Source organism: Dunckerocampus dactyliophorus, chromosome 4, assembly GCF_027744805.1.
Source record: "Dunckerocampus dactyliophorus isolate RoL2022-P2 chromosome 4, RoL_Ddac_1.1, whole genome shotgun sequence".
Taxonomy (NCBI): Eukaryota; Metazoa; Chordata; class Actinopteri; order Syngnathiformes; family Syngnathidae; genus Dunckerocampus; species Dunckerocampus dactyliophorus.
Genome location: NC_072822.1, coordinates 14,384,171 through 14,409,248, shown reverse-complemented (window position 1 = coordinate 14,409,248; position 25,078 = coordinate 14,384,171). Strand labels below are relative to the sequence as shown.

General features: G+C 41.0%; 2 protein-coding genes across 2 annotated transcripts in view; one reads left to right on the top strand and one right to left on the bottom strand.

The window, feature by feature from the left end:
• LOC129180156 (versican core protein-like) overlaps positions 1-2,602 on the top strand; it is a 38,232-nt gene extending 35,630 nt beyond the window's left edge. Inside the window, exons 13-15 of the mRNA XM_054774314.1 lie at positions 476-620; positions 944-1,126; positions 1,204-2,602. Of these exons, the coding sequence (XP_054630289.1) occupies positions 476-620; positions 944-1,126; positions 1,204-1,361 (486 nt within the window). The 3' untranslated portion in view covers positions 1,362-2,602. The remainder of the gene's footprint in view (positions 1-475; positions 621-943; positions 1,127-1,203) is intronic.
• A 9,897-nt stretch (positions 2,603-12,499) lies between these two features.
• On the bottom strand, positions 12,500-20,243 carry hapln1a (hyaluronan and proteoglycan link protein 1a). The gene is made up of 4 exons (XM_054773692.1): positions 20,029-20,243; positions 15,066-15,407; positions 14,661-14,963; positions 12,500-13,773 (listed from the first exon to the last, which is right to left on the bottom strand). The coding sequence occupies exons 1-4, from the start codon at positions 20,117-20,119 to the stop codon at positions 13,484-13,486; spliced, it is 1,026 nt and encodes a 341-aa protein (XP_054629667.1). The 5' UTR covers positions 20,120-20,243; the 3' UTR covers positions 12,500-13,483.
• Positions 20,244-25,078: the final 4,835 nt, after the last annotated feature.

Sequence of the window (25,078 nt, the reverse complement as noted above, 5' to 3'; positions counted from 1 at the left end):
GAGGTCTCATCTTTGAAGAGGTCGTTTGAGCCCCACAATGTGCTGAAAGGCTGCAGGTCGCATCAATTGCACATCGAGTAGCCCACAGCACTACAGCTGTGTGTATGCCGTATGAGCGTGTGAATGAGCATCTGTTGAATTTCAGAGCTACGCTTGCACAGTGCATAACGATGTCATGTTAGGTCAAAGCTTTAGTGCCTTTACATGAATACCAATTGGGGTGCTGCTTTAAAATCATGCTGAATAATACACTGGACTATAGTGTTGTTCAAAAATGCATGTTTGTAGTCTGTAGTCTGAATGTAGCTGTTGCTTTGGCTAACATATGGTGTTTGTTTGGATCACATCACAGAGGTCACTTGATTTTATTCTAATCACGCCGCTGCGCCCTCTTGTGGTCATGAAGAAATCTGCAGCTAAATGACAAGCATTTTCTATATTGCGTCTCATACTCCCTACGTGTCTTTAATTGCAGCATTATGAAAACTGGAGGCCCCAGCAGCCTGACAGCTTCTTCTCTTCAGGAGAGGACTGTGTAGTAATGATCTGGCATGAGGACGGCCAGTGGAATGATGTTCCGTGCAACTACCACCTCACCTTCACTTGCAAGAAGGGCACAGGTAAGGAAGAAAAATCCTAGTCTGCAAGCCTTAACTGTAGACTTTCATTGATAATCGCATTTTGCACATACATTAACCTTACATTAACTGACATATTTGTGGAGAACAGTTGTGGAGAAATGTTTAGTTTCTATTTTGTGGAAGTCGTGGGTCGTAATGACAATAATAAAAACGTTATTATGAAATGCATAGAAAGAGTATATTTTTTTTCAAAACATTTTGGTTGAATTCCAAACCATACCCCTTTTGAATCTGTATAATCATGCAGTAATGATCCAGCTGTGCCATTTTATGTGAAGTTTATTGTTGCTTGTGCCCCTCAGTGGCATGTAGCCAGCCCCCGATGGTGGAGAATGCACGGACCTTTGGTAGACAACGTGATCGCTACGAGATCAACTCACTAGTGAGGTACCAGTGCCGGATAGGCTACATTCAGAGGCACCTTCCGGTTATCCGTTGTCGTGGGGACGGACACTGGGATGCCCCTAAAATCTCCTGCGTTAACCGTGAGTAGAGAAAGTGATCATGGTCAACAAAAGCATGGCACAGTTCTAGAGCTAACTTTTCAGGTTTCTTCTTACAGCATCCAACTATCAAAGAAGCTTCTTCAGAAAACATCAACACAAAAGTCTGTACAGCATCAACAACTTCAAACAATGGCCAGGTCAGGCCTTCCGTCTCCACCATCAGCGCTACAGGGTACAGAGAGATAAGACTGAACACAAGCGGAAGAGTGTGTGATTCCAAATGCACTGTCTGTGGCTCTAGAACAATTTGTTACTTGTGTGGGGGAATAAAGGAACAAGCACAAGGGAATACAAACAATCCAAGAGGACTTTGCATTCTGGATGGACTCTTATGAAGTGCCTTTTAAAGAAGATGACTTTTTGCAACCAAGAGACACTGTTTTCTAATACCAGTGCCTGTGTGGAGAAATACTTTCAGCTGGCTACTGGAAATACAAAAAAAGTACAAATATATATTTTTTAATACTGCTGGCTGTTACATATCACATTTGTATTCCAACCGTGCTATTTAAAAATCACCGTAAGTGTTCCTTATTCTTTGGAAAAAAAAAGGTTGTTGTGAATTTATAGCGCTTATGTTATGTAAATGAAATCTTGATGTTGTCATGCTGTTTGGTGGACAAGTTTAGCAAAGCTGGAGGCATCAGAGATGATCATGCAAAAAAAATGTGTTCAAATAAAAGGGACAGATGTAATTTTGTTATTTTCTCATCATGTAAGTGTCTGTTTTGATTCAAACCAAGCCGAGGCAGCTTACAAAGGTACCGACCTGAAATCCAATTCTCATGTTTTTAATGGAAAGATTTCTATGGAGAGTTTTTTAATTAAATACGGTACAGTGCATTCCAGACGTCGATGCTGCTGTCTGGGTTCACAGCACAATAAAGCCTTTATCACCTAATGCACAACTCTTTTTTTTTTTTTGCTATGACATGTTTACAATAACCGTAATGCTGTTCATGTTTATGCACCAAAGAGTCTCGCTCTCATCTGCTGCTTTTGAGCTATACTTTGTGACGTCTATTATTGAGAGAATGTATTTTGTGAAACGCTTCCGAAGACTTGAACGTAACATCTGTTTAAGCAGAGATGCATATAATTTATTTCCCAGATCATCTCCTTAAATGTTTCTAGTCCACTCACAGACTATTTTATCATTTGACCGTTCAATGCATTTAATCTTTTCTGATGTTCATGCATGTCTTCCACAATAGGACTGACAATGTCTCAGTGGACCAAATAAGATGGAGGGCCTCTTCAGCTGCGACAATGTTGCGTACCACAGACATAATAATGTACGTGTTGATGCAGTCTTGTTTAACAGACACATGTTTGTTTTTGTCTGCCTGTGAATGTCTCAGCCTTAATGTGCACATATCTTTTTTGTATTTATAACATTATGTTTCTTGTCACACTGTGAATGTCTGTTTTTTTTTTTTAAGAGGTCACGCTGTTTCCCTCCTGCTTTAACTCACCAAAGAAATAAAAACGAATATTATATGATATGAGCTAATAATGGCATTTCATTTCTTAAGACGATGTCACGGAATGAGGATGGCTGAAAAGAAGTAATTGTAGTCCTCTACTGGATGCAATGCTGGGCTTTCACCTGCAGGTGGCGGAATCAGTCAAGTTTTTAAAACTGATTTTCTGTTCATTCCTAGCAAAGGCAAACTGTAAATGTGATGGAAGTTTTTCAGCATCGATTTTCTTACTTTTCTTCCATGATACTACTAATTTATTATGAAAACTTGCAGGAGTACGGTACATCTTGTTGACAAAAACATACAGACAGCAGTTTTAGCTTGTCCTCTACTGTACATACAGTGGTGTGAAAAAGGGTTTGCCCCCTTCCTGATTTCTTATTTTTTTGCACGTTTGTCACACTTAAATGTTTCCGTTGATGAAAGAAATTTAAAAATCAGCTGTGTCGTCACACTGTCAAAATGCAGTTTTTAAACGGTTTTTGTTAAAGGAGAAAAAAAACCTCCAAACCTACATTGACCTGTGTGAAAAAGTCATTGGCCCCTAAACCTAATAATTGGTTGGGCCACACTCAGCAGCAATAACTGCAATCAAGCGTTTGCAATGAGCCCCTTACAGCGCTGTGGAGGAATTTTGGCCCACTCTTATTTGCAGAATTGTTGTAATTCAGCCACTTTGGAGGGTTTTTGAGCCGCCTTTTTAAGGTCATGCTACAGCAACCCCGTTGGATTCAAGTCAGATGTGGACTTGCTGGTGTGTTTGGGATCACTGTTCAGCTTGAGGTCACGGACAGATGGCCGAACATTCTCCTTCAGGATTTTTAGGTAGACAGCAGATTTCATGGTTCCATTTATCACAGCAAGTCTTCCAGGTCTTGAAGCAGCAAAACAGCCCCAAACCATCACACTACCACCACCATATTTCACTGTTAGTATGATGTTCTTGTTTTGAAATGCAGCATTACTTTTACGCCAGATGTAATGGGGCACACAGCTTCCAAAAAGTTTAACTTTTGTCTCATCAGATGACAAAGTATTTTCCCAAAGGTCTTGGGGATCATCGAGATGTTTTCTGGCAAAGTTGAGACGAGCCTTAATGTTCTTTTTGTTCAGCAGTGGTTTTCGTCTTGGAGCTCTGCCATGCAGGCCGTTTTTGCCCAGCGTCTTTCTTATGGTGGAGTCCTGAACACTGACTTAAGGGCTGCAGTTATTTGGATGTTGTTGTGGGGTCTTTTGTGACCTCTTGGTTGAGTCGTGGCTGCGCTCTTTGGGTAATTTTGGTTGGCCGGACACTCCTGGAAAGGTTCACCACTGTTCCATGTTTTGGCCATTTTTGGATATGGCTCTCACTGTGGTTCGCTGTCAATCAGGCATTCATTCATAAATTGCAGGACTGTTTTTGTCATCTCGGCCATTCTCTAGGTTAGTTGGACTAGTTCCTTGTGCCTTTTCCTGCCTCATTGTGAGTATTTGCAGTTGGGAATCGTGTGTATGGCTATTGCTAGCGTGCTTGTGTATTATTATTATTATAATTTTATCTCCAGCGTCTGTTTCCCTTGAGGCTATGCCTGCCTTTTTGTTTGCACTTACCCTCTCGTAGTTAAGACACAGCAACCTTTTTCTCATTGACACTTTTTTATCTGTCTCTCTGATTAATCACTGTTCCACACTGGTGTGCGCTTTTTGTTATTAAAACTTGTAACGGTATTCTGTGTAAGTTTCTGCAATACGGCTACCCCATAATGTAAAAATATAGCCCTTGACAGGAGGATCCTGTGACTTATGTGGTGGAAGAATGACATTACTGTACATGATTATTATTATTATTACAGTGGAACTTCAGTTAGTTAAATTTTGCATCGGTTTGCGTACATTGGCGTGTGTCCTGTCATATTAAAACACTGCGTGATTCCAGCTGTGTTCTTAGAGGGTTTTTTTTCTTATCCCAAAACGTCCTTCCTTGTTCCTTGTTATTAGCAAGCTAAATAAAAAGGCAACCGAAACCGGAAGTTACATCGTCCTTGTATGATGTCAACAACGGTTGACTGTCAAAAATATTAACACAATAATATAGTTTTACATGCATAAAATGGGATACTGTAAATGAACATTTAAGGTTAAACGTTCTCAAAGACACAATGTGGCAGCGAGATCAACCACCACCACCTTCCTGTTTTCAGTCACGCCCAGAATGATGCCTTCAATGAAGGTAAAAGTAACCTTAAATGTTCATTTATCCTTTTCAGTGGTCATTTATATGTATTTATATACATCTCTAATTGTCAAACTATAGTTGTAAAACTATAAAAATGTGTTTTGTGTTCACATTTTTGTCTTTCTGGAATGGATTATTTGGATTTTCGCAGGGGAAAATTGATTCGGTTAACATCCGTTGCGGTTAGAATCGAACCTGCTGGAACAAATTAATGACGCTAACCAAGGTTTCACTACATTAAATATTCATCCATCTTCTATGCCGCTTATCCTCACAGGGTCGCAGGTATGCTGGAGCCTATCCCAGCTGACTTCAGGTAAGAGGCGGGGTACACCTTAGACTGGTCAATTGCAGAGCACAGGTAAATTAGTTAATCATTTCTCTCAGTCAATTAGCCACATGCCATGAAAGAAGACCTTGGTTTCATGCACAGGTGAGGGTCAGACCACCTCTAGTCAATAAGTCAGCCTCACCGCCAGCACTGTTGAAGCGGGACAGACCAACGACCTGTACTGTCGTATTGGGTCACGTGGAGCCACTGTGTCTGGTGGATGTCGGGCCTCGGGTTCTAAAATAAAGAGCTATTTGGTTGGCTTTTATTTAGACAATTTACAATTCACCATCTAAGAAAGCCATCTAAGATACTTAATAGTTTAGTGGAAGGCCATTTTGTTATTTACAAAATAATGGAATTTGGACAGAAGTGTATTTTAATTCAAGTTTATATGCACATAGCTGATCGCAGCGTGATATGGAATGAGACAATAAATTGGTGCCACATCTTGTAATGTATGTATGGAGTGTTATTAATGCACCTTCAGCAACCCCTGCATGCTGACTCAGTGGATGTCACAGGCAGCTTGTCTCACTTTCTGTGTGTGTGTGTGTGTGTGTGTGTGTGTTTTTAAGAGAGGAAATAGATCATCTGCAGTGATTCAAATGTAAACTCTGGGAAGTAATGATGCATTTTTTATCCAAATGTTGAAATGTTGTTCCTGCAATGGCCAGTATGTTTGTGTTTTTTGTACAGCTGAGCCCACCTTGAATCCTTTGTTTAATGGAGCACTTTCTATGCAATATAACTGTGGTATATAACAGGAAAATAAGCCTTCTCTCTTACTGTCTGATGTGCTGTGTTACACTTCCTTTTCAATTAAATAACTGCTCTGCCTTAAATACAGTATATACATGTTGGAAGTAGCAACAGTGCCATCTAGGGGAACTGCATCTCTGCCCCATTGTACAGCGCACTTCCATGCAGTCCAGTACAACCTTTTGATGAAGCATGTGAGCCGTGTATGTGTGCTCACAGGGTGTGATTCACTATGATGCTCTGAGCGTATTGGCAATCTAACTCAGCAACAGGCATCCTAAGCAGTTAAGCAGAAGCATTAAGATTAACGACCCACAGCCAAATGTATAGCGCCCAATGCTGAACATCAGCCAAATGACTGTCTTTCACTGAGGGAACAGTCTGTTAAGCGTGATTGTGGCTGTGGATGCTTCCAACAGGTTGCCAGGGCAGTTTGGGGAAACGGGCTTGGCTGGAAATGGCCTGAGTCCTTGAATCCATGCAACAGTGTTATTGTTTGTGCTCATTATTCAACATGACGAACATGAAAGTGTATTGGAATTAGTGAGTAGGTGTCGTCGTGCTCTGGCCGGAAACAGAAGGTTTTTTCATAGTCAAAGCAAGAGCGTGAATGATTATGATCATCCCTGGTCCGTTCAATAACACTCGGCCCGACTCGGCACAACACTTTCTGTATCCGGTGAAGTCCGGTCTTCCATATAAAACCCGGCCAGCACAATGTAATTCAGTTACACGACTCCTGTGTGCCTGTGCCTGTGTAGGCTAAAATGTCTTTGGAGTCCTATACTCAAATGATTTTAGGTGTTAGATTATGTATAAATGGATGGAAAGATACACTCCTGATCAAAATTTTAAGACCAGTTGAAAAATTGCGTTTACATTTTGCGCTGTTGGATCTAAAGGAGGCTCTAAGTAGAGCTTCAAAATGCAAAAAGAAGAAATGGGAGTGAGACAAAAACATTTTTGAGTAAGCAATTTATAGCAAACCACTATGAAACTAAAATCATCATCACCTGTTCAAAAGTTTAAGACCATAGCTCAAAAAACCCTGAAATCCTACTAAAATAGAAATGAAATGTTAAAAAAAAGAACTCGGTAACGAGTAGTTGCACCATTCTTGTTAATCGCCTCAAAAAAAGTCTTGAGCATGCTTGATGCCAGTGTTTCCAGTGATGAAGATGGTTTCACCGAGGGCATCCACTGTCAGGAAATCATGTCCATTTTTCTAAACTTCCCTTGCCATCCATCTCCAAATGTTCTCAAGTGGATTTATATCAGAGGAACATGCAGGAAAGGTCCAAAAGAGTGAGATTATTCCTCTGGAAGAAGTCCCAGTCATTACCAACATAGACGAGTGCCTTCAGTCATGAGAGAAGCCCCCTGCAACATCTCCACATAGCCAGCTGCCATTTGACGCCCCTGCACAAACTGAAGCTCCATTGTTCCACTGAAGAAAAAAGCACCCCAGATCATGATGGAGACCCCTCCACTGTGCCGTGTGCAAAAACATCTTAGGTGGGATCTCCTTGTCATGCCAGTAACGTTGTAAACCATCAGGATCGCCAAGGTTACATTTTTTCTCATCAGAGAATAACATTTTTTGCAAATTCCAAACGGGCAATTTTGTGGCATTGAAGGAGACAAGGCCTTTGGAGATGTTTTTTGTTCTTAAAACCCTTTCTCTCGCAGATGGCGTCTAATGGTTATGGGACTGAACTCGGCACCAGTAACATCCTTCATTTTTTCATATGCTTGTTTTACCAGAACACTAACAAAATGTTGGTATGCACAACTCACATGTTATACTTCAGAATGCATTTATTTCTAGTGTTGTCATTATTCACTGAAAACCTGAATGAAAAGCAGGCTTGTGGGCTCCTCATGTGGTCGTGGGGGACACCTGGTGCCCGTGGGCACCGTGTTGGTGACCCCTGCTTTAGATCAAGTCACAACGTTTTCTAAGCAAAACTTCAATTTGGTCGTTCACCACACAACTTAATGTCACCCTCACTAAGAAATCAGTGACAGACTTTCTGACTCCAATTGCCAGGCTGATTGTTCAGGGCTGTACCTGTGGTGAAAGGGGTCAAGGGTTGTGTACATCGGTCCATCTGGGCGCTATTACTGCCTGAAGGGTTCTACTACCGCTTTGCTGCTTCAGGCCCTCTTATCTAAGCAAGCCCTGTGAGGTCTAAATATGGAGGTCACAGAGACTGTGGGAACCGTGTTGCTTGTCATCAATTGAGGTGTTGGCTATGATTGTGTTTGTCATCCTTTTCATGAGGTTTTCATTGGCTTACCATACATTTCAACAGATGCATCTATGCATAAAAAAAAAACAAAAACATTCCAATGACTTAACTATCCTCAGTTCAGGTGATAGCCAACACCGGGGCAAATGTTGCTTTGCCGTATCATCTCCCCTACAAAGGACACAATTTGTTGTTGTTACCCAAGTCAAATGGATAAAGGTAGTGGACATGGAGGCTCTGAATGAGGACGTGCTACTGTGCTCATATCTGAGAAGAGACCACAAATATACGCCTAATTTTATTTTGTCAGTGTCTTAAACGCGCCATCTTTTCTGTTTTGCCTCTCCTTTCTTCTTGTTCCGAGCTGACATATTCATCAAAACTTCAAGATACCACATTATGTCATTTAAGTTTGTAGCAAGTTCTTCTGCACAAATGAGAATCTCCAACTCACCTTACGGTTTCACATGAAGAAAATATCAGTACATACAATTTAACTTTATTCATTTAGGTTAGGTGATGATAACGATCGCTTTGTATAAACAGGGATGTGCGATAAGGTTCATGGCTGGTGAGGCACTGACTCATTTGGAGTTTTTTTTGTTTTTTTTACAGTTTGCTGATTAAGAGGATAACAAAAAAGAAGAGCATAATTCACCTATGTTAGCAACTTTTTAAAATACTTTAGTACAAATGATTTTTTTTATACATTATGTTCAACACTATTATATTCATTTGTGCTCTTACCTTTATTTGCATATGAAGTACATGCACCCTATCCTTCTCCAGGAAAAGTTCAAACTTTGTTGTAAAAGTCTGATCACCTTCTGTTGAGCTTGGATATATAATCCTCCATCTTGGCAGTCAAATTCATTCATTCAGCAGAGCATAAAAATATATTTCATGCATTTGACCTGTTTCTAAGTCTATCTCTAGCTAATTTTGTTGTATAAAAAAAAAAAAGGGGCACGCCCCTGCCCCTTCAGGAAGAGTATTACAGCCCCTCAGTATACTACATTTGTTTGTATTATATTGTCTAATTAGTAGGAATAACGTCACACTTGCATTAAATACCTTACATTAGTCATGGTGTATAAGAAATGCAAACATTATATTGGCGACATGCTGACAAACAGGCATCATCCCCTGTCCAGTGCACTCAGTGAAGTATACTCGGACGGTAGGCTGAGCTTGTGCACTTAAACCGAGAGTAGAGAGTCACCGCAGCTTCAGCTCAGCTTTCTGCCACATATTTGATCAGGAAATGTGCAAATTTACTCTAAAAAACATTTGGATTGGAATCATAGAGAAAATACATCTATAATACAGTTCAATGGACAAATATTAATATTTATTTTATGTCTCTTTTTTTCATCAAAAGCCTCTCACTTAGATTCACACCTATGGACAATTTAGAGCAGGAAAATACATTTATAACACAGTTCAATAGAAAAATATCCATTCATTCATTTTCTATGCCGCTTATCCTAATTAGGGTCGCAGGGGTATGCGTGCAGCCCAGAGAAAAATATAATTTTGAATTTTTCATTGCGACAGATGAGGCTCTGCTTTCCCTGACCGAATGTGACTTGCATGGAGAATGAAAATGCTTTTTGAAACGTGGATGAAAGAATTTTGTAAGTGGCAAAAAATGAATGAATGGATGCTGGGGATCTGTTTTTTCAAACACTGAATATGTAGCACCTCCCGCAGGTGACAAATTATGGCAATGTTTTTATAGGAAAGAAGCATTTTCTACACCGTTGTGCATGTAAAAATATATCATATCCTGCTGATGTGCCCTTTTCTGTAGAGCAATTTCAAAAACAGCACTTTCTGATCTGTCACTTTGTGGAGATTACTTCCCACAGTCAAGATGTGTCTTTGAAGTAAAATGTCACCAGTCTGATTAGGGCAATAAAGAGTTGGAATTGTCTAAATCTGCCAAATGAGGGGCCACGCTTTTGGCCTGGCCCCGTTGAATTGAGAGGATTTAACACTACTCAAACACTTCATTTGCGTGGCTTTTTATAGTTAGCTGCCCCCCCCCCCCCATGTTAGACAAAAGAAATAGTCGTGTGTTTCAAAGAGCTGCCTGTTGGAATGCATGGGAATTAGGTCAAATTTAGGTTTTCTTCAGCTGTGAAATACCACGGTGAAAGTGATGCAAACGCTCGAGTCGACAGTATATGCTGCGGCATATCGTATAGATTGAGTCCTTGCTGTACACTGATGGGGAAATATCTCTAAAAAATTGCTACTTATTCTATTCTGATCCGATTTAGGGGTGAAACGATTCCTCGTAATTCTAGTACCTCAATTACAAAAACAAATCAAGGCATTTTCTCTCCGCCAATGAATCGTTGTGCGCTTATGTCACCCACGCAGAGGAAGAAGCGCATGTTTGGTTGAAGGAGCGGGAAGATGGAAGATGGGACGAAAGAACGACAACAATTTTTTTCTTTTAAAGACAGAAAATGACGAAAGTGTGGGAGCATTTCAGGCTAAACGGCAAGTTGAACGCTGTGACGTGCTTTCATTTTAACGCAGCACTTCCATACCACAACAGCACATCTTCGATGTTGCAGCATCGATGTTGCAGGTTTATAAATGCACAGCCATTAACATACTGTCATTTGTACTGTAATTTAGTCGTAATAATGTAAACTAATGACTGATCTCCTTGTTTAGTAAATCAGATTCGGATACTAAGATAAATTTATCCACAAAACACTTTTACTTAATCTATCAGACCCAAGAAAACAGTTTGTTTCGATACACAATGTGAGTTTAAGAAGTAAAACTGATTATCGAAAAAAGGAAAGCAATTGGTTATTCGTTATTCAGTGATATGTTTTATGTTCTCTTGTGTATTTATAATTGCTCATTAACCAAGCAAAAATATGTTTTTATGTTTTTATGTTCAGATTACATGATTAATCAAAGGAATTTTCAGTAGAATACCCAAATACTAAAATGCTCGAAAGCTGCAGCCCTAATCTGATTGAATGTATTTTCTGTTCAAACAAATTAATGATGGTGGCACATTAGGCCCGACGTATGCAACTATTGTGTCGCGCCTGAAAGGGTTAAGAGCAAGGCAACAATGATTAACACACTGCTGAGGCCCAGGCGCCTGTCAGGTCGATGAAATCAGGACTAGCCAGAGAGCCTTTCCTTTTCAAAACAAACCAAAAACGGACTCCTCTGAGACCTGCGCGTAGAGCTCCATGTTTTCCATGTTTTTCCACCGGTCACCCATGAGTGGTGTGCATTTCACATGGTGATACTGCACCTTTGCCTCCCTGGCAGGGACTTCCAGCAGCAGCCTTTAATCACACCTTACATCTCCGCTGATGACGGAGCAGGAAGCCCTCGTGAAAACCACAGCGAACCACAAACATTGCATTGACCAATTAGATTTGAAATGCCACACTAATGGTGCCATTAGTGTCCAGAGGCACTCCGGGTGACTTGCAATCGCTATGCAAAAATGTGTACAGCGGAATACCTGAAAGGTTTATTGTACCCAGAATGCTTTTAGAAATTGACTCCGGTTGCAGATCATTTTTATCAGGTGGTATGGACAAAATGAATTTCTAGATGAAATGTGTGGGTTAGGATTTGAATCACCAAAGCAAATGTTAAATGATAGTGTGGTCGTGTGGGACTTGTTTTTGTGAGAATAATACTTGATAATACAATGACAGGAATGATGCTGTAGGGTATGCTACTAAAAAGCATACGGTGTAAATGCAATTGAGTATTCTTTTTGTGTACAACACATTGCAGCTCTTCACAGGGGTTATGTTCGGAGACCCTGAGAGAATGGTGACAGACCGCAAATAATGGACGCACCCAATTCAACTCTAAAAATACCTATTTTAGATACTCTAAATCCTATTATATGCCTCTCACACTTATTAAATGCAATTTTAATTGTAAAATGTACCAGTACTCATCAATAACGAAAGATGATGATGGAATTTCCTGTGCCTTACGATGATGACGACCATGAAGACACCACAAGCATCAACAGCAAATCGTGAAGAAGTAATAGTGAAAAAAATGAAAAATGTGAACCTTTTGAGAAGAAATGATGAACTGCAACACATTTCAACACATGTTAAATCATATCAAAGAGAAATTGGACGAACCACATCTAAAAAGAGATGCTTGGTCGCAGAAGACCACACTGTATGCAACCAGACATCATCTAATCGTTTATGATACTGAATATGGACATGGTTCATGTTTAATACAAATTCAGAAAATAATAGCATGGTTGCATGCTTGCATGGGTTTACGCAGAGAATTCCAGTATCCTCCCACAACTCCAAAACATGCATGTTGGATTGATTAGTAATAAGTCCATAGGTGTGAATGTGAGTGTGACATGTTTATCTCCATGTGTCCTGTGATTGACTGTGCCCCGCCTTTCACAAAGTGACTTGGGATAGGTTCCACCCCACCCGTGATCCTAAACTGGATAAGCGACAAGCGATAACGTAAATCAGTGACAATCAGTGTAGCGTGTTGCCAGCATGTTTTATTTCATTATTGTTCTTTCATTTTTAAAGGTAGTTTATAGTTTTTTTTAATTTACATGATTTATATGCCCTTGTTCTTTTTTGCAGTGTGCAGGTAACATTTACTCTTAAGTACTGTACATTTTACTTGGTTACTGGAACCCTACTTGTACTTTAACAATTGAATCAGGGCAACAGTACTTTTACTATGTCTGGACTCTGTCCCGCTCTACCAAAACTAAAAATACAAAAAGAAACAGCACACGATTCTAACAGTAAAATTGTCAATCTGATATGGGAGTTCATTTGATCGGTGCTTTCTATGCACATGAAGTCACAGTCTGTGTTGATCTATTCATTTTCACTTTCACATTCATTTAAAAAACAAAAATAAAAACATTTTACTAAACCAACCAGTAAAAAGGACATTCAATGTTGAAGATGCAAATGTTGCTGTAATATAACATTTGAACTGTTGGTCACTATTTGTGACATTTGTCAAATATGTTGTATTGTTTTTCTGAAATTTTTAACTGACAAAACCATGAAGTCATTGTCTCTGTTTCATATTTCAACATTGATGTTTGACATGCATATATTTTTTTATCTACCATGAAATGTCCAGTAAATGTTTCTTTTAAGTAACCACAGTTTCTGGATGTCATGATGTTCAATCTACTCAAGAGCCGAAGATTAGCTACTTTGTTGCTATTTTGGGATGCGCTAGCAGCTCTTTGGTGGTCAAGGCTTCAAGCGCACCCACTCAGGGCTCAGCCTTGTAGCAGTAGACACCATAGAGCTTTTGCTGCTTGTCTGGGAATCCGACAAAGCGCACTGCAGCCTCTGTGGGGCTGCAATTCCTGCGTGGCCTGGAGATCGGGTAGCGGACACTACCGTCCGCTAACCATCCGGCGTCGCAGCGGTCATAGCCTTCGAGTTTCCACGCAGCAAAGATGTGGCCCACCTTGGCGATCTCTGCGCCGTCGTCGATGCAAGCCTGAACTGCCTCATCGAAGGTGAGCCTGTCAGGCTGGGTTAGCCAGTAGAAACGTCCTGAAAGTGGCAGACAAAACAGAACAGACATAAAATGCACTCTCATAACTGAAAGGTTGATGTATGGCAGGTTCATGCTCTAAACTAGAAATCACATGGCCAACAAAATATACGCTCGGCTCAAACTCAGCAATGAGTTGTGGTCCACATGTGGTGGAGATCTGCTGGCCAGATGTATCCTTGTTTATTCTGACTCGTCTCGCCTCTATTCCATCCCAGCAAAAAAAAAAAGAAACGCCTTTAATGGTTCTGATAACCACCAGTAGTGTGTGCGGTGACAAGAAGGAAGACAATGGAGGGACACAACAACCGACAAAACCAGGACAATCTGTACACCATATTTCCTGAAGGCTTTGTTCCAGGCTACCGTTTAACGATTCCGTCTGCCTCCATCTAAATATGGAAGTCGTATGGTGGCAAATTCAAATTTTATGGCCACGGATGATAGAACAGTATATAACACGTCATGGCTGTAAAAACATATCTTTTTCATCCTATTGTTGCAAAATTTTGTCATGTGACATACGGTGAGTTCTGTGGCTGGAGGAGGATGAGCTGTCCGCCTGTCCAAAAGCCATAAAAAACCCGTAAGATTCCCCCGAGTAATGGTGAAAACAGTAAAAAAAACCCATCAGAGTAACGTATATGAACCACCAATCCCGATCCAAAATTTTAAACATGTCCAAAGTTCTGAACGGCTAATGCCATCTGTCAGTGTCTAGAGATGTCTGTGAACAAGCTGAAAATGTAATTAAAAAGTCCAAAAAACATATGGCTTTGTTTTTCAGAGGGAATATAAAAGAGGGAATAAACAATGCAGTGGGAGAGAGCCTTTACTTGCATTTGGTTATTATTTACATACTCCGCCCCCAAAACTAAATACCCACCCTTCAAGGCAGGAGTGTAGCAGAACACATCGAAGCGGCTCAGGTACTTGTCACGCCTGCCGTAGTTTCTGATGCCAGGACCGTTGTTGGCACCGCCACAGGGCCCTCTGGGCTTTGTGATGGGATACTGCACGGTACCATCATCCAGCCAGCCTGCATTACACCAGTCCAGGCCACCCTTCCAGGCTTCAAACAGCTGGTCAAAGGTGGCAACCACTGCGTCCTGATCCAAACATGCTTGCACGGCCTCGTTGAAGTTAATGCTATAGCGTCCGAGAGGCAGAAAGTAGGGGAACACCACACCTACAGCAGAGGATATGGGATTGTCAAAGTGTTCAATAGAAGCATATCCATCATCATGTTCCATGTTATGCCCATACAGTACATATAAAACAATGCATTTACCATCAGTGAGGTCACTTTGCACTTCCAGGTCAATCTCTTGTATGGTGTCCACCATCCCGTTGATGATCTCACAGCGATACTTTCCAGTGTCATCTGTGGAAACGTCAGTTATCACCAAGGAAGCATCCTCGCTGTCAAGCTCCTGCAGGTAGACACGGTCCTCAAAGCTGCCGTAGGTCTTCTTGTGGAAGCCCATGGAAAGCAGCACGTCTTCATTTAGAGCCTCGTCGTCGGCTATCTTGCTCCATTTGACTCGGATGCCAATGCCAAAGAAACTGTGGCCCCTGAACGGAAGACGGCATGGCAATGTAACGTTGGCCCCAAGGTCGGCGATCACCTTAACTAGAAAGGAGAAGAGGACTGTTAGTACAGTATATGGGTAATACAGGTGAAACTAGGAAAGCCTAAAGGAATTTTGCCCATCATCCACAATCCTTATGTGAGACACATGGACACGTATGTCTTTCTCCTTTCTGTGCATTCTAAAGATATAAAAACAGCTAAAAACACACAGCTAAGATGCACGTAAATGGAAACACATATTCTGCCTGTAAATCCATCCATTTTCTACGCCGCTTATCCTCATTAGGGTCGCGGTGGTATGCTGGGTATCCAAGCTGACTTCGGGCGAAAGGCGGGGTACACCCTGGACTGGTCGCCAGCGAATCACAGGGCACATATAGACAAACAACCATTCACACTCACATTCATAACTATAGACAATTTAGAGTCGCCAATTAATCTAACATGCATGTTTTTTTTGGAATGTGGGAGGAAACCGGAGTGCCCGGAGAAAACCCACGCATGCACGGGGAGAACATGCAAACTCCACACAGAGATGCCCAACGGAGATTCGAACCCAGGTCTTCCCGATCTCCTGACTGTGTAGCCAACATGTTAACCCCTAGGCCACCGTGCAGCCTCCGCCTGTTAAGCCTTCTGAAAAAAACTCCAAAAAGCGCCAACAACGCTCCATTTACATGTTATGTGACGCGCATATTAACCAAGCTACACTGACATTGTTATCATTATTATTAACATTGTTACACCGATCGAAATGCTTCACTGGCTTATTGACACCTTGTCACACCACACCGGCGAGTTACTAGCCAGCTAGCGACTAGCTTCACCACACACTCTCCCGCAGCCCGTCAGTGGCGCGCTCACAACGCCTCAAGCCACTACCCAAGTAACACCGAACGTTCAAATAGCATTCTTAGAATGCTAATTGGTTAACTGGGTATAGAAAGTTAACGCTACATAACACATACAAATTCCCACAAAAGTGCAGTTTTCCTTTAAGATAAAACAAAGAAACTAAATGTATGACAAGCGACATATCTATTCATTAAGGTTTCCAAGCAGCCCACCCTCAATGAGGTCCCACAACCTCTGTAACTGCCATATTTAGACCTCACAGGGCTTGCTTAGACAAGTGGACCTGAAGCAGCAAAGAGGCGGCGACCTCCTCTAGGCTATAATGGGGCCCAGATGGACAGATGTAGACAACCTTTGACCCCTTTAACCACAAGCACAGCCCTGTGCAATCAGCCTAGCAATTGGAGTCAGGATCTGCAGTGATCAGGCCTGAAACATTCTGTCTCAGATTTCGGCTGCAAGTTGTGTTCAACAACCAAACTAGAGCCGTGTCACTGCATTCAAAGGATGTCCTTCACTGGCAATGAGTGGAGCCACTGGTATCTTTGCATCCCTATGGAATGTGCCTTATTGCACATCAACAGTTCCAACCACACAGCACACATAGCTGATAATGAGCAGAAGCACCATTGACAATCTACACATCACACCAGTTAATCACCAGTCACACGTCTCTGACTGGTCATCAACATGCCAAGTATTACAAGAGCTATAGGAAACACCCCTTGTGCGCCAGATAATTATATATGGATTTTTGTATTGCCAGGAATGACTCAAGGCTTTGCCGTGCCTCATAAACACTACGCATTTAATGAGGTGTGCTTAAAAAAATGGGACTTCAAAATTTCTGGAGCAGAGGAAAGTGACATCAAGAGTCTTGACGTCACTTGACACAAGACAGACCATCCAGGTGTCATGTCAGTCATAAATCGAGGCACGAAAATCTGTGCCTCACTGTGTCTTACGGAAGTGCCAATGACAGGCAGTGTTTTGTTAAGTTGTAAATACAGTATTATTGAGTGAGATCAGAACAAACTCTGGAAGTAGAAAGCAGTTTTAACAATCATTTTAGTAGGATTTCACAGAATGCTTTACATTGATCTGTATTTTTGTTACCTTGAAAAGATTTTAAATTGAATTTCATGAATTTCATTTGCTTGTTGTGAAGAATTTTATTATAATACAGTCTTCCCTCGCTCTATCGCAGTTCACCTTTCGCGGATTCTCTGTTTCGCAGATTTTTTTTTTAACGCTGTTACAAGCCTAGCCTGCCCTTTAAGAAGAATTGCACTGTGGGAAGTTGAGTCTACCTCTTCCCTCTCTCGTCTGTCTGCTTCGTCCTGATTGGCTGTAGAGCATTGTCAATCAATCTCCTTTGTGCCGTCCTGCCATGTCTCCTGTGTCATAGCGAGCTTGCTTGCTTGTAAATGAGCCCTCGGTTCGTCTGCAGCAATATGTTTTAAAAAGGATACAAAAATGCTACAGTACAGCGGTACGGCGCCAGGACGAAAAGACACGGCCACAGGAGTGAAATATGTGTCAGTGGCTTAATAATTTCTTGTGTTGATCATTAAGGTTGTTCATTAAAATTTCAACAAAGGTTTCTTTGTTTCTGTTGTTTTGTTGCTGTTTTGTTTTGTTGCTGTTGTCCTTGTCTCTCTCTTTTTTGTCCCCCTCTTATCCCCGCACTCCCCTCTCTGTTTTCTTTTCTCTTCTTCTCTATCCCCTCCTGCGCCGATCCGGCCGCTCCAAATTTGCATAACAACAAAACATGAAAGTCAAATAAATTCTGTATAACAGGGTAAGTGTATCTCACACTTTTCCCTGGCAGAGCAAATGTGTTGAGCACGTAAGGACATTTAGACCAACAATACTATCTGCCCTAATGGCTGGACAGGACAAAAACAAAAAAATCAAACAAAGGTTTGAATTTTTTTGAGTGTATAAACAAGAGAGAAATGTGAGAAAATGTTATTGCCTGTCTGAGAAAACGGTGTAAAGTGTATGGTGAGGGGTTTCACAGCCTTAAAACATAATAAATGTAAAAAAAATGAAGTTGGCTACTTTCACTGATTGCGGGCTATTTTGGAAACCCCCGATAAACGAGGGAACACTGTACTTAAAATTTCCATACAATACAATTTAAAATCTTGAGATCAATTCTACCTTGTAGTTTGTAAAAAAATATATCCGCAATGAAACGATAGAAGACACATCTTGCTCTTACAGCAACTCACTGAGAAGATGCTTGAAAATCCAACTTCTCTTTCCTCTGCTGCTGACCTGTTTGTGTCACTATGGTGACGTAATTAACAAGCACAGCTGGTGCAAACACGGCACACTAACACCAACTCTCTAATTCCAATACATTCTTGTTCTCCATGCTGAATAATGTGTGCAAACGTAGAAAACGGGTACAACACTGTTGCATGGATGCATATTAGTATCCCCAGCACAGCAGCCTGTCATTTAATAAGTCATCAGCATCTGATCATGTAACATGAACACTACTTCAGCCCAGGCCTTGGATTCAGGCCATTTCCAGGCAAGCCCCATTCCCCAAACAGCCGTGGCAACCCCTAGGAAGCACCCACAGTCAGAATTACACTTAACAGACTATTACCTCACAGCGAAAGAGGTTCGGCTGATGTTCAGCATTGGGTGCTATACGCTTGACTGTGGGTTATTAATCTTAACTCCGCTCCTGTCACAATGCATGTTACTGTGGTAGACTGGCAAAACGCTCAGGGCGCCAGAGTGAATCAGTAAGCGTAAAGACAGACGGCACCCTGTGAGCACACAGACAATACACTGTTCATATGCTTTATCAAAGGTTATAGTGTACTGCCTGGAAGTGGTACGGGGGCTCACCCTATGTATTTTTATTTAATACAGCCTCTCCTCCAGTCAGTTAGTTAGGGAGTCATTTACTGTATACTGTGAGTTAATTTCACTTCTCTTCCTTCTGGCTCTATTTTTATGGTTATGCTTGAACTGCTTGATCAATTCTGCTGATCTGTTGTACCTGCTTTTAGTAAAGTTTTGACATTTTATAAGTCACAGGTGATTTTTCGTTGTCTTTGTACTTTCTACCAATGTTTCTGAAAATAGATTCCTCCCTAATTAGTGTTTTTTTTGCATATTAAACAAAAACAAAGGATCTAATGTGTGCTCAGCTGTGCAAACACTCCCACATACACACTTCATTGGCCATTGCGGGGTCAGTTCCAATATTTGGATGAAAAACATCATCACTTTGTCTGCATATGATCTATTTCCTCTCATCTAAGGAAAAAAAAACGCAAAGTGAGATATTCTGCCTGTGACATATGATGTCATATGATGTCACAGGCATGCAGCGGATGCTAAAACGTGATTTTATAGCATGCAGTTAATGCAGCCAGGTATGTGGATGTCAGCTGGAATTGTAATACACACCTCCCTTGTAATCGTATCATGTCAAACAAACAACCAAAAGATTATGTTAGGACTGTGTGAGACCCGACATCGACCAAGCACAGTGACCCTCATGACCCCATTCAACAGTGCAACCAGGAGTGTTCATGATTCTGCCCTCCCTCCGTAATGCTGGCAGGGAGCGTGATTTATGATGTATGAATGTGGTGGTCTGCAGGTAACAAGTCAATGAGCCAAATGTGTGTGTGATACTACCCCAGAAACCTCTCCTCCAGTGACCCGCATGCTGTTTGGGGACCTCTCAGCGCATTACATGTGTCACATGCTAATCCTTCTTCTTAAAATAAAAATAAGTCACCTATATATTTCGATATAATTTTAGTCTTACCTGAATATGGGGCATTAGTGGCCATCGGCTGACTGCACACACTGCCAGCCAGAGTTAAGGATAACAAGGTGATGCGCAGGAGACTCGTCATGTTGTCTTTTATTCTTCAGAAGTAATATAAAATTCAAAATTAAAACAAAAATATGTTAAGAAATTGTTAGCAAATGTTGGATGAAAATCTTTCTTTCAGTGCAGCAGCCGCCTTTGATGCTACTGGAAAGTTTGGACCCCTAAGAGGTCTAGACAAGTGGCTTTTATTGAAGCCTTGTATGGTTTAGACCACTCCCCTTACCATTAGCCCATCATCATGTATGGCTCTTTAGAGGCTCCCTTTTGGCACATTATGCGGAAGCCCCCTCCTCCACCTTGGCAGAATGGGAGACTTGACTGTGTTCTTGACAACCAGCACGTAGGCAATATATGTGATTGTTTGCACTACTTGGATTCATGGCTAGACTGCAGTGATTCAGATGTATTTATACAGACACTGAATAACATGGTTGAAAACCACATTAAGAGGCTGATGAATTATATACTGTACATGTACTGTATACATTTAATGTGACCTAAACATCAGACTACTATCTGAAAATCATCTCTAGCACAAGTTGTGTAGTTTTGTCTTACATGGAAGACCAAAATCTGCAAGCAAAAAGTAATAATTCACTCTGTATTCTTGCTCTCTTTTCCAATTTAAAGAATCATATGAAAACAATTTACATTTTTGAAGAGCTTTTAAAAGGGCACTTATACTCAATACGTTTAGATGCAATAAAAAAAAACAATTTATTGAATGAATTGGCCTAAAACTAGCTTTTAAACACACATGTAAACACGTTATTCAGATCGTGTTTGGCTTTTTATAAATCAGATTAACATACCTAGATTATGCAATTGTAAACTAGTTCTCTCTCTTGCATGTGTGTGCTACCCGAGCAGAGCCAGCGTAGTGTGCACACACTAGTCTCCCATGTAACCCAGAGTTAATTGTGACCAAGTGGGTCATGATTGTGTAGAAATTGCTAAATGTTAGCTGAATGCCTATTGCTAGGAGCTGTTCAAGCTAATATGTGTACATACAAATGGAGGAAGACGAACAGTCCTGCTTTGTGATATAAAAAAAAAAAAGGTAGCCATCACACCGCAGAAACCTGTATTGTTTTTGTGCAAACTGCTAGCCATCCAGGTCAATATCATAAATGAAATCGAGGGCAACAGTTGTGTCTGGCAGGTAATTGCTTTGCATCATCACTTCAACTGAGGCATAGTGAGAGAAACGAGTAACTAGCTCTCACAAACAAGCACAAAACAACAGGGAACTTGGAAATTTGTAAGTGATAGAGCAGATTTGGCAACACTGAGCCGAGATGCCTTGCTTATATGTGACGTAATAGGTCAACTGGATCACAGTGGGGATAGTGCACATAAACAGGGATGTCACACTCAGGTGTGAAAACTGAAGGAACCAAATAATCTCAGTAATCTGACTAATAAGAATTTTTGAATGCCCTGATATCACACAATAGATTAAGTGGATGAAACTGAAGAAGATTAAATTTGCAAGCATTTGTCTTTGAAAAATAGCAAATCAGGAGTGGGGCAACAAGGTGCAGATGCTGCTCTCAACGACCCCTCCACCTGAATGACCATATAAGTCATTTGTTTCAGCCCACTTGAGTTATCACAGCTGTGATAGCCTAAACTGTTTTTTTTCCCTCGCTCCTAAAACTGCTTGTCAGTCTTTCAAATCCCACCGACATGACAACGTGGTGGGCCTCAGTTGTATGTTCTACAGTCCCAGCATGCTCCGGTCCTGGATTCTCCAATTCTCCAGAGTTCTAAGGGAAAGTTACATCAGATAGCCAAATTGGACATACAGTGAAATTACAAACCTATATGGTCCCAGTGTGCATATTACTTTTACCCCTCGTGCTCGGTGTGACCTTAAATCACCGATACAACCTTCTTGTTCTTGTTGCACCATTCTGTGGATGCGCTGCTGCGCTGCAATGCTTATGTAATCGGCAGTTGTAGCAGTTCTATAAGTATAACAGACTCTGCGAAAAGTCGTGCTGGACGACAAGTTGACAGCTTGGCTTTTAGCTTTCGGCTAGCACTGCTCAACTCTCGTTTAGTGGGAATCAGTGCACCCGGGTTCGTGCCCCCATCGGGTGCAGGGCCAGATCACATGGGTGACCATTGTTTCCTTGGTGCCGTGACCCGGATGACAGTGAGGTTTAGGTGGGTGAGTGTAACGGGTGCCAGCCAGTGTGACCTGAAGAAGCCACGCTGGACGACAAGCTGACAGCTCTGGCTTTCCGCTTGTCGACGAGCGCCTCTTAACTCTCATTCGGTGGACTTTGGTTCGAGCGCCAGGCAGGACACAAGGGTGCACCAGATGGCTACATGCATTTCTGGAGATTTGTTCTCATTGTGGGATTCAACACAAAAATTCTCCAAGCTGTAAGAGAGATGAATTATTACATAACTGCCACCCCTTATTTAAAGCATGAATGATGAGATGATATTTTTTCCGTATAAATCACCACTATGTTCATTTACTTTTTATTTATTGGCAGCACAAATATCTCCAGCTGCATGCTCTCTCATTCAGTAAATAATCTTATCATAAATGGGCACAAAAATGTAACTAAAGTTGATATTTTCAATGGTTATGGTATCAAAAGGGAATGCAGTCGTCCCTCGTTTGTCGCTGTTAATTGGTTCCAGACCCGACCGCGTTGAGTGAATTTTCACAAATTAGGATTCAATATTAACCATAGTTTGAGCATACAAAACCTGTTTATGACATTATTTTTAACATTATTAAAGCAGTGTAGAAATGAGGTAACACCTCTATAGTCACCTTTACACTTGTATTACCCAATTTAGTAGACATAATAATAGAAAATAAGCCATAAATAGGATAAGATGTCCCACATGTTCCTGGTGGCTATTGTCTCAACGATATAACGTTACTGACACCTATAGAGTGTAGAATACTATTCTACTGCCGCTGTTTGTGGTTAAGAAGAGACTAACAATGCACTTCAATCGCTTTATTAACAAGCAAAAAACTCATGCTTTCAACATTCACACAGGAGCTGCTGTCGGCCACTCTCTACACTGCTAACCTGCTGCCAGCACTCAGCTTACAGTCAACTCTACAAGCTGACATCACACACTTCACTTCGCAGGCTCTGCTTCTTAAAGGTGCACACAAGTCACAGATACTGTATACACTTCGTATCATGAACAAATTGAATGCCTTATATTTGTAGTTTCCTGCATTTAGGCATTTAGACCATATTCAACAGCTATCATTTCTTATTGAATTAATTTTTGAAAAACCACGATAGATTGACAGCTGGTGGATTCAATGATGTTCAAACCGCAATGTAACGAGTGACGACGATACACAGCTGCCTCAAAATTGGAACAAGCCAGAAGTCATGCAAATTTGGGCACTGACTGAACAATTGGGGGAAATAAAGTTGCATAAAAATGTGACATCATTTGTGATGGAGTGCATGTAAAAATTTGAAGCGTTAATAATAATGGGCCCAGTCAGTTGGGGGACAAAAAACCTCTTCACATACCTAGCCTTTGACAACTTTGGTCATTCGAGGTAACTTTTTTTGAAAACCTCCAAAATAAATTTAACTCACTGCATCAAAATGTGTGAGAATAAGCAACTAATTTAGATACATGAGTATAGAAAATGGATAGATAAATATTAGATAAATTATTATTAGATAAATATTATAGCTAAATCAATGACTAAAATCGCTTTTTGTATAAGGTTTTATAAGCCCATGCATCAGCAAATGTGCAGTATAGTACAGGATGTACCAGATGGATTGGATGGATATTGAATATCTGGAAACCATGAGGATTTGGCGCTCCACCCAAAGCGTCTTTCACAGGTCTACTGCACCCAAGCCAATTCTCATGTCCTTGAGCACATTCACAGCTGGCTCTGATGAGTCAGCTTCCAGCTCTTTGCTGGCCTGTAATGTTCAAGATTCAAGAGTTTTATTGTCATATGCACAGTAAAACAGGTAGTTATACTACGCAATGAAATTCTCATTCTGTTCATTCTCCCAAAGTCCCTTCGAACAACGAGCAGCTCTTATGGTCCTGGCCATAAGAACACTCGCGAACATCTGAAAAGGGACCACCAGGTCTTGTGGGAGTTTCCTACGTATAGTTTCCGCATGTGTTTGAACAGGAAAGGTGGAAGCAGAACAAGCCAGAGTTATCTTACCAAATTCATACCAGCCATGGGTTTCTCATTATTTTCATATGCTTTTCCAAAGATGAAGACAAGATAGTACATTGTTTGCTGGTAATATGGCAAAGGAATTAAGTAGAAGTGAAGTGTCTGTAGGGTGTGTGTGGAATGGGAAAGTAAATGTGCTGACTGGATACAAATGTGAGCTTTGACATCATACAGATGATGTGTGTTTGCTGCGTGTTATCAAAACTGGGAGGATCAAAAATAATGTCTTGTTTTATTAGATTCTTTTTCAACATGACTCATTACATGCTGGTGGCCTGGTCTTGATTTCTTGGGTCATTCTTGGCGACATTTCCATGGTGACAGTGGCTGTGGGGTGGCTAGATAGGGTGGAATGGTTATATAACGTACATCTTCAATATGTGTTGTTTATTTATTCTTTTTCGCTCGTTCCTCCTTGCCAACATACAAAGGATTGATGTCAACTGATTTGGATTGAACAAAACTTAGAACGATGGGAAGGTCCAAGAAACTCATTTAAAGGTAAGCTTACACAAGTTGGGAATGTTTTGTAGTAACCCAGGAAGAGATTATCTTCAATATTTCCATACCGGTATTTTATCTGAAGTGGTTGACAGTTTTCTCTTAAGACCAGAGCAAAGAATAGCATGAAAGCTTTTGTTCATAGAGAGGAAATCACTCTTCTCCTAATCAACACTGACGACTTGACAAGCTTATCCATATTTATCCAGTTCACTGTATTCTCAGAGCATTGACTCGATCGCAACTGAGCTGTTCATGCCTCTCACC